The sequence below is a fragment of the Stegastes partitus genome, unplaced genomic scaffold (assembly GCF_000690725.1).
Source record: "Stegastes partitus isolate 25-593 unplaced genomic scaffold, Stegastes_partitus-1.0.2 Scaffold839, whole genome shotgun sequence".
In the NCBI taxonomy this organism is placed as follows: domain Eukaryota; kingdom Metazoa; phylum Chordata; class Actinopteri; family Pomacentridae; genus Stegastes; species Stegastes partitus.
The window spans coordinates 179,123-188,447 of record NW_007578570.1 but is presented as its reverse complement, the minus strand read 5'-3'; the positions used below and the strand labels follow the sequence as shown (position 1 = coordinate 188,447).

The 9,325-nt window shown below is 41.3% G+C and overlaps 1 protein-coding gene across 1 annotated transcript in view; it reads right to left on the bottom strand.

The window, feature by feature from the left end:
• anos1b (anosmin 1b) overlaps window positions 1-1,508 on the bottom strand; it is a 52,040-nt gene extending 50,532 nt beyond the window's left edge. The window contains exon 1 of the mRNA XM_008292859.1: window positions 1,325-1,508. Coding sequence (XP_008291081.1) covers window positions 1,325-1,495 — 171 coding nt within the window. The 5' untranslated portion in view covers window positions 1,496-1,508. The remainder of the gene's footprint in view (window positions 1-1,324) is intronic.
• Window positions 1,509-9,325: the final 7,817 nt, after the last annotated feature.

Genomic DNA, 9,325 nt, shown 5'->3' with positions numbered 1-9,325 from the left:
ACACACACTTTCTTCTGCACACCTCCGAGCCACTGGGGCTGAACTCTGTGGTTAATGACTTTCCCACCCACTACACAGCATGCACATGTTGAAGCCGTTAACGATAAGTGGCTTTTCGAACTTGGTAACGTCCTAATGTCCCCGTTAATCTCACATTCCTCACTACAAAGGCCGCCGTGCATGTTCCAGCAATTTCAGCGAGATGAGCAAATTTGTGAACTATTAAAAACCAACAAGAAAACTTTTTTTTTTTGTTCAGTCCACCGACACTGGGCAACTTCATCAACTCTGTAAACATTTGTCCAAAGCTTCCTGATGGAAACCATGTTGGAAACAACACAGTTTGAGTCCAAGATCAAGTTTTGTTCTGATTAATAATTTAGGCGGTAGGTTCTGTGGTGAGCTTTTCCATCAGGCATTACAGAAGCGCTCTGCTGATCTGGCTGATTTAAAAACTGTACAACGCTGCATTAGGTGGACATTGTTTATCCACAAACAATAGAATAAATTTAAAATGAAAGCAAAGCATGTGTTTTAAATGGTAAGTACACATCTGATGACGACTCACAGTGTCGATCCAACAAGCAAGAGCTCAGCTTGTGTGGTTTTTGACCAGTCAGAGCAGAGAATAGGATTTTTTTTCTTATATTTAACTGTTTTAGTAAAGTTTAGTGTTGCTATTTATAGATAATATCTATGATAGAAAACCTGGCTGGGTGCAGATCTGGCCGTTTGCTCACAGCGTTAAACCTGCAAGTTCACCGTGTGTGTTATGACAGAGGATTCTAGGTTCAACCCTTCTGCTTTATTTATCTTATTGATTACTGATTGCACCTGATTGATTCAAGATGCTCCTCTGAAGCCTCACTTCTGTTAGTTACGCCCTTCAAGAGTCTCCTGCTGTAGAAAGAGCATGAATGTAAAACTAAATTTACTAAAATACTAAAATAGCAGAGTCAAAAGCAAGAATTATGCACCACAAAAACAAAAAAACAAAAAGAATGACAGCATGCTGATGAAGCCTGACAGAAGCAGATATATGTGGCCAACAGCACCAGCAGTGATTTCAAATGACTGTAAAACCCTGGAAACACATCCAGTGGAGCCTTAAAGCAAAGTTAAACATCCTGCTCGTTAGCTTACATGTAAAACACCACTCTGTTGCTCAGGTCACGTTAAATGACCGGTTGAGCTGCTCCATGCTATGAAACGTGTCTGTCTGGTTATATCGTGACTTTATTCAGCGTCCACCGGTGGCCGCGCTGAGCGCTCACATGTCCGGCCTCAGGTGAGCACGGCTGCGGGCTGAGAGGCTCGGACCTACCTGGAGGTGCCTGAAGGCGGCCGTCAGCTGGGTCATGTGCAGCGTGAGGCACCTGGACGTGCATCTGGCGCTGCTGATCTTCTCCTGAACATCCTCCTGCTCCGGTGAACTCCTGCGAGCTCGAGCCGCCGCCAGCACGGCGCAACACAGCAGCAGCAGGCGGGCTGACATGTCACCACGACGCGGAGCAAAGTCAACAAACGGCAGAGTTTTATGTTTGTTTTTTTGTTTGTTTGTTTTTTCCCTCCTCGCGCCCGGCTCCTCGGCTTCCTGCTCTCGCGACCCTGGAAGTTGAGAATGAAAGCATCTGCGCGCGGCTCCCGGCTGCGCGGCGCGAGCAGCGAGCGGAGCGGCTCTCTCCCCTCCTCGCGGACACGCCCACCGAGCACCGGCACAAGTGCTCTTCATCCCCGTTATCCTGATTATCATCATCATCATCGTCTCTCAGACCGTGCACTCCCGCCACTTAAGGCGCACGCGGCGGTCATTACCTCATCTTCATCTTCATCATCTGTTACCTGCTTCATTTTCTCCTCCATCTTTGGCGCTGGTGCAGCTGACCACCTCCAAGCTCCTCACAATCACTTCCATCATTAGACTTTCAAAAATAATTCAAGGGACCTTTTCTCACCATTAAAAAATCTGTATCAAATTAACCGATTTAACTTGTAAACGTTATTGCAACCAGTTGTGTCTCTTGACATAATAATGCTGCTAATTGCATTAACTTAACATTGTGTGTGATCTAAACTCAAACGTCTGCATTAGTTAGATTTAAAAGTCAGTTCAAGTTGATTTAACTTCATGAAATTGGGTTGGTAACATAACTTTTTTTTATCATCCTAACTTCAGGATTTCAAGTCCTCTGCCCAGTAGCAACACGCCAATTTAAGGCAGTTAGACTGATTATTTAAAAAATACAATTTAAACTGATTGTAGAAGAACCGCTAATTCACCCAGCTTAATGTAGTTTGCTAGAAGTTTTTCAAACTCTAAAAGATTAATGCAAAACCGATTTTCTTTCTTTCTTTCTTTTTTAGCCCCAAGAATTACTTTTATTTATTTTCTTTTTTTTCTTTACAGTGTACAGGATCAGCACTTGTAGTCTGTTGTCAGTGCAACAGGTCCAGGAATAACCAGATATGTGCATTCGTTTACGTGTGTCTACACGGGAAGTGAACATAATAAAAACTACCAACAGCTAAACTGAATCCATCTGCTTCAGTTTTAGCTTCCTGGCATTGTGCATAATGAATCATGTTCCTCTCCTACAGCATGTCGATCAGTCATAATGAGGATCTACATCTTCATCTGCACTTATATAGCAATATTTTAATAGCATTACTGTTAATTTTACTTGTTTTTAGATCTCTTTTTTAAAGCATCATTTATTAAACCAGGAGGGCTGCAAGGTGGCGCAGTTTGTAGCACCGTTGCCTCACAGCTAGAAGGTTGCTGATCTTCCTGTGTGGAGTCTCCATGTTCTCCCCGTGCAGCGTGGGTTCTCTCCGGGTTCTCCGGCTTCCTCCCACAGTCCAGAAACATGCTGAGGTTAATTGGTGATTGTAAATTGTCCGTAGGTGTGAATGTGAGTGTGCTTGGTTGTCTGTCTCTAAGTGTAGCCCTGTGATAGACTGGTTACCTGTCCAGGTGAACCTGCCTTCACCCTGAGTCAGCTGGGATAGACTCCAGCCCCCCATGACCCCAGTGAGGATTAAGGTGTAGACATAATGGATGGATGGATGATGAAACCATTAAATAATCTCAGAGATGTGACTCTACACCGTTGCTTCCTCCACAATGTGCAGATCCAAGACACCACCTCTTCCTCAGCTCGTGTGCAGGTCGAGCACATCAGCTCACCTAAAACTCTTCACAAACACTGTAACACGACTGAACACTACACAATGGCACGTTTTTAGTAAATTGGAGTAATTCAGGCGTACATGTTTGAACCAGAAACCAATTCTGAAGAAGAAGAAGACACATATTTTCTGCAAGCTGACAGGCCTGGTTGCTTGGATTTGTTGCATATGACACCGTAGTTGTCTGAATCTGTGATCATTATGTCGCTGCATCAAATTCAAAGAGGATTTTTAAAATTTGGGAACTGGAAAAAAAAAAAAAGGTCATTGCATTGACCTCTGTTGCTGATCCACTCACCTAGAACATCATCATCTTCATCATTTTGCATTCAAGCATTACAATTACCACTGCACTAAAACCATCATTTTCATCCTTCCCCCTTTGTTTCACCTGCACCATCATCGTCTTTATCCTCGTTATAATCTCACATACCAGCCTCTTCTCCTTCTGTCATGGTCCACTGGTCATCATACATTTATTCCTCCTTATCATTATTTTTAGTATCTCCTCTCCTTTTTGCCGTCGTCTTCATCTCCACTTCCACCATATCATTTTTTTTTCACTTTCATAATGATAATCATTACTGTCAGAGCCATGTGATAATCTTCAGCCTTATGTCAACAGCATCGCCGCGAGCATCGCGCTGCACATGAGCATAATCATCACGGCTGAGATATCATCATCTCAGAATGCAGGACCCAAAAGCAGGAGAACAAAGAGGCAGGTAGATCAAAGCTAAGGGAGCAGGATTCAGGAAGGCTAAAAATACAAGCAGAGAACAAACAGACGAAGGAATGCTAGAAGGCAACGGCAGAAAGCACAAAGACAATCTGTCATGTAGCGACCGTTGAACCAGTGGTTTGAGCGCTGAGGGGACTGATTAGGAAAGTGGATGCAGGTGAATAGAGAGGTCAGGTGATAATACTGATGGGTAAACAGGGTGGCAGGAAAGTAAAATGACAACCAGACTGAATCGTAACCCGGTAAACCATGTCACGGCTTCCTCATATACTTTATCTTTGGCATCACCTTTACACATTTATCATCTGTATCGTTTTCCTTTTGGTCTTTACCTTCATCTCCAACAGGATGAACATCAGCATCTTTTTGTTTCCAGTCATCATCACCGTCATCATCTTTAAAAATCTCTGGGAGATCAAACTAATCCAACTCAAACTGGATCAAACATCAGGAGAGGTACTACAGTGAAGTAAGAGAGAACATTTATGGCCTAATGGTTTGCATGGCAGGCTATGGTTCTAGGCCTATTAACACTTTACCATTACTATTATGAAAAACAAACTTCCCTTTATAGTCTGGGAAACCTCTCCAAGGGTAATTATTGGACTAATAAAAGCGCATTTATTAATGGGAAAGAGACTTAAAGAATGTGTTGAGGTAGGTGTCTGTCACAGAGCCAGTCGGTGTGTTAGTCACCACTTTTTGACAGGAACTACCGAGCCAAGTGGGCTCTTGTTTTTTTTGTTAGGACCACGGCCAAGTTCTACATGTTTAGGACACAGGGTTGAAAGCCCTATTTGTTTACACAAAACTGTAACCCAGCATAGGAGTCATCTCTGCTGGCAATGAGATGGAGAAAGAATCACCTAGGTTTTGATTGAGGGGAAATGGAGTCATATAAATATTTAGTAAGTACTGGCAGGAAGACCGCTGTTGGCCCTTTAGTGGAAACCAGACTTTTCCCTTAGTCCTGTATGGAAAGGCATGCATGCTGTAGGTTAGTATAACAGTATTATCTTGTTAACCCTTAGAACTAAGATATCCAGTGCTGTAGCTAAAGATTATTATCATTATGTTCTTAATTAATCATATTATAATTCCCCACGGCTCGGGGGGATGTATTTAGATGATTTAGCGTGATTTATTCCAAAAACTGTCCAAACCAAAAGACATTAAGCTTAGTGTATGAGGAAAGATATAAATCCTGACATTTGAGGAACCTGGAGGTGGTTTGTGGTTGGAAAAAATGAAAAAAGTAGTCAATAAACTAACTTATTAATACATATCATTGCAGATTTAATGAACAGCTATTAATATGCTGTGATCCCTTGTGATGGGCTGTGTGGCCTTAGTGTGAACCGGAGGTTGTGTATAAAAGATGGACAGAACCTCTGGGTCTGAGAAGTGCAGCCAATGTGGAAGTGCATTCTTTCTAACAGCCTGAAGGGGGCGACTCTTCTGATTGTGAAAACAAGTGTGATTATATATGTGAAAACAATCCCCACTTCCCTATCTTAGTAAACATTTTCCTACTAAATTTATGATCTCAACTGCTAGTTTGAAGACTTTTTAAATACAACATGATGCTTGTTTTGTTTGTTATGGTTTCATTTTAGAGTAAAACAGATGCTAACGTAGCTCATGTTTGAAGGTCAGGCTATGATGTAATCAGTATAATACTACTGTATCCTCACACATATTGTCCTCAAGATCTAAATGACATCCACCCACAGCCTCATGAGGTTTGAAAGAGTAAGATGGTGCCAGAAAAACCCAACATTTGAGGTTCTGAAAAGGACTAGAGGGACTAGAAGGAATCAGGTTCTGTATTTTATGAAAGAGAAGAAGAAGACAGAAAAAGTAAAAGGAAAGAGAAAAAAAAAAATGCTCAGAATTGGGTGTGACATAAGTTTTTTCTCGTCTTTTGTCATCTGTCACCATTCAGATTTATCTTAAGAGTCCCAACCTAGAGACCGATAAGCGTGGGTCTAAACAGCGCCTCCCTTCAGCTGCATTCCCACAACTGTGAGCGGGACAGAGTTGTAAAGTAGAAGGAAGGTGACAGAAAAGTGACCAAGTAACCTGATGTCTTTATCAGTTAATGTGTTCACGCGTCCACGTGTGAACCTCACCTCAGAGGACCTGAGCAGTCCCTCAATCAGAAAGCGTAAATTCAGTTCTTAAACACACACACACACACACACACACACACACACACACACACACACACACGATGTCCGTCTCTCAGACACACATGTTAGCACAGTAGTTGCCCATGACTGAAATAATATTTTCATATTTTCATAAAACACCCTGCTCAGGTTTCTGAATAAACCATTAGGGCAGTAAAGACCCTCCCCAACACGTACTCAAACATCAAGCACATGTGCACATTAACATACACGTAACAGAAGCATTCGCCGTCCGTCCAAATCTGCCCACTGATTGAAGCCAAATGTCTTTGAATTGACTGTAAAGGCAGACAGAGAGAGAGCCAGAGAGCGAGTTCAAAGAGAGACAGCGACATAAAGGAGCAGGTAGACGAACGGACCGACAAAGACAAACATATAGATATCTGAAAACATGAGGCAGAAACTCAACTCTTCAACCTTATTCTGTTGCATACTTGAGGCCTTGCAGTGAACCTAAGGAGCCTTCTCCTCATTAATGTTCCCGGCAGCCACAACTCAAATAAAGAAGAGTGATAAAGTAAGCAGCCTACCTTTATAATGCTCTTCACATGCTACGATAACACCATCAGATAGTAGTTATTCCACACACATGGTCGTTAGGCTGAGTGTATTTGTTGAACGAGGACGGAGCACACTGCCCATGAATTCAGCTTTAATTTGGAAGCAGATTATTGCGGCATTTCTTCTCTTAAATGGACTTTAAATCTCTTGACTGACGTGATTACAAGAAAGCTCATGAACCAACTGATGATTTTCACCCTGATTTTATAGCCCAATTACACCACATGCAGCAAAGTCTCGCCTTGTTCCAAACCTCTGAATCATTCCCAGCACATCTTTTTTTTTTTGTTTATTTTGTTTTCTTTTGCTTTTGAAGCAAACTGAAGTAAAGGCATGAAGGCAATGCAGTGTGATTATTAGGAAGAGGTTTTGGACGAGCAGGACGTGTGCTTAAATCACTCGTTGCAGTGGGAGTGTTGCGCTGTCTGCTCTTTTTCGCTAAGAGTGACATAAGAACACATTTTCACTTGAGTAATATCTGTTTTTCCCTAAATGTTCACAGAGAAAGTTCGGGTTTCATGATTAATGCTAATAATTGAAAGCATACTTCTACAAGTAGCCGTCTGATGATGAAATCTTATAAATGGAGATCTGTTGGAGATCTGACTTCTAAGCATTCATCATACCACATAAACACGTTTTATCACAACTAAACCCAGCAACATGAACTGTCTCCGTGAACTACAAAACAGAGGAGCTGCTTCCAATTCTAAATATAATCTTTAAGTGTTTGACATGTCATTGCTCTGATCCAGACTGTGTCATCAACTGAATCCCTGCGCGTTTAGCTGCTGCAGTCACAATCCCTACACGCCGCTATCATTCCTGTCCCAGATCACTGAAGTGGTCGGAGATTACTCCGTGCAGCTGGTACTACTCACAGCTCATCTGTTAGCCATCTGATTTCTGTCACCTTTAAAGTCTTTACCAGCAGTGTTTCTCAAGCCATGGCTCGGGGACCCAAAGATGGTTCGTTACTAAAGCTGAGCACCAGTGGTGGAGGAAGCATTAGGTCATTTTCTTGAATAAAAGTAGCGCCACCCTATAAAAATACTCCACCACAAGTTTAAATCCTGTATTCATAAGTAGAGTTTTTTTCATTTACAGTGTTCATTCTAGACATATAAAGTTTAAAGACACGGTTTTCTATCTTTTACCTACATTCTTAGAAATGCTAAAAAGTGCACCTACTCCAAGTTCATCATTATGAAAACTAGAATCTACAAATATACAAATACTTTTCATTTCCACTGCTAAACTACTGGAAAATGTGTCTCCCATCTCCATCACCTACTCACTGACAGTCCGTTCTTATTGTCTGTGCAAAGCAGCCTTCAAGTTTCCACATCACGCCGTTCACCACATCATCACACTGCACATCTTCTATTTGACCTGGACTGACTTCTAAACTCGCCGGTGCCACAAATCTTCTTCGCAGGTACACAACTTAAACTCAGATCTTAGGTGAGCTCAGAAATACTTTCCACTCTGAGCAGAACAATCTGAAAGAAGCCTTTTCAGTGCCAAGCTATGAGCATACATCAATTTTCACAGTGAAGCTCAAACGTTCAAGAAACAAAAACACATTTTTAAGTGAACGGAGCTTCACATAAAATGTGAAAAAACTGCCAAATAAAAGCAGCGGAGGAGAAAGTACAGAGTTTTCTTGATGAAAAGTAATAGAGTTGAAGAATGAAGTCTCATAACATAGAAATACTTTATTAAATATATTAATACTTCATATGTATATTTGGGGTTAAGTTAAGCCCAAAGGACGACAGGATGTTTCTAAATGGCGCTACAGTGTCACTATGTGGCATCTAACAGCAACTACAGTTTCACAAATACTGTATAAATTATTCAGATGAAACCTTTACAATTAGTGACAATTGAGTTTCAAGTGTTAGCTTTTGAAAACTGTGTAAACATTAGATCAGTGGTGACATTATTGTTTGGCTAAAATCATATTTTTACTATACTTCCACTACAATGCATGTGATTTAGTATAGAATATAGAATAAAAACACTTTATTCATCCCCAAGGGGACATTTAGTTGTTGCAGCACAAAGATGAAAAAGTTATCACCACCATCAATGCTGATAAATAAGCAAAAATAAACAGTAAGGAGATATAAAATGCAAAATGTGCAGCAAGTGTAACATGTCTAAGTAAAAAAGGTCCTGAGTCACTTCACACCTATCGTCTCAGGTGGACTGAATTTATATGTTTAAAGTTTTGTTCCACCCAAAATACTACTTTCTGTCCAAGTACTTTAATTTTACTATTATTGAATAAAATCCAGAAGTCTGAGTTGTCTTTGTCTTTTTTTAATTGAAGCTTCAGGTCACCCAGAGTGTAAATCAGTCTGCAGGAGAGTACAGCTGGGTGCAGACAGTGCCTTACTTTCATACAAACCAGGGGTTGCGGTTTTCCTGCTGATATGTAAACTTACAGTTGTTGGCCAGATTAGTTCATCTTCCCCGCAGCTGTGGAGAACTAGACAGCAAGCTTCTATCTGCAGGTGTGCAGATGTGGTTATGGTTAAGACAAAAATATCTACGCAACACAGTGTGCGTCTACTTTACAGATGTGCATTCAGAATCACAAGAAAGCTCGGCTTCTCTGCTTTTCTGCACAAGC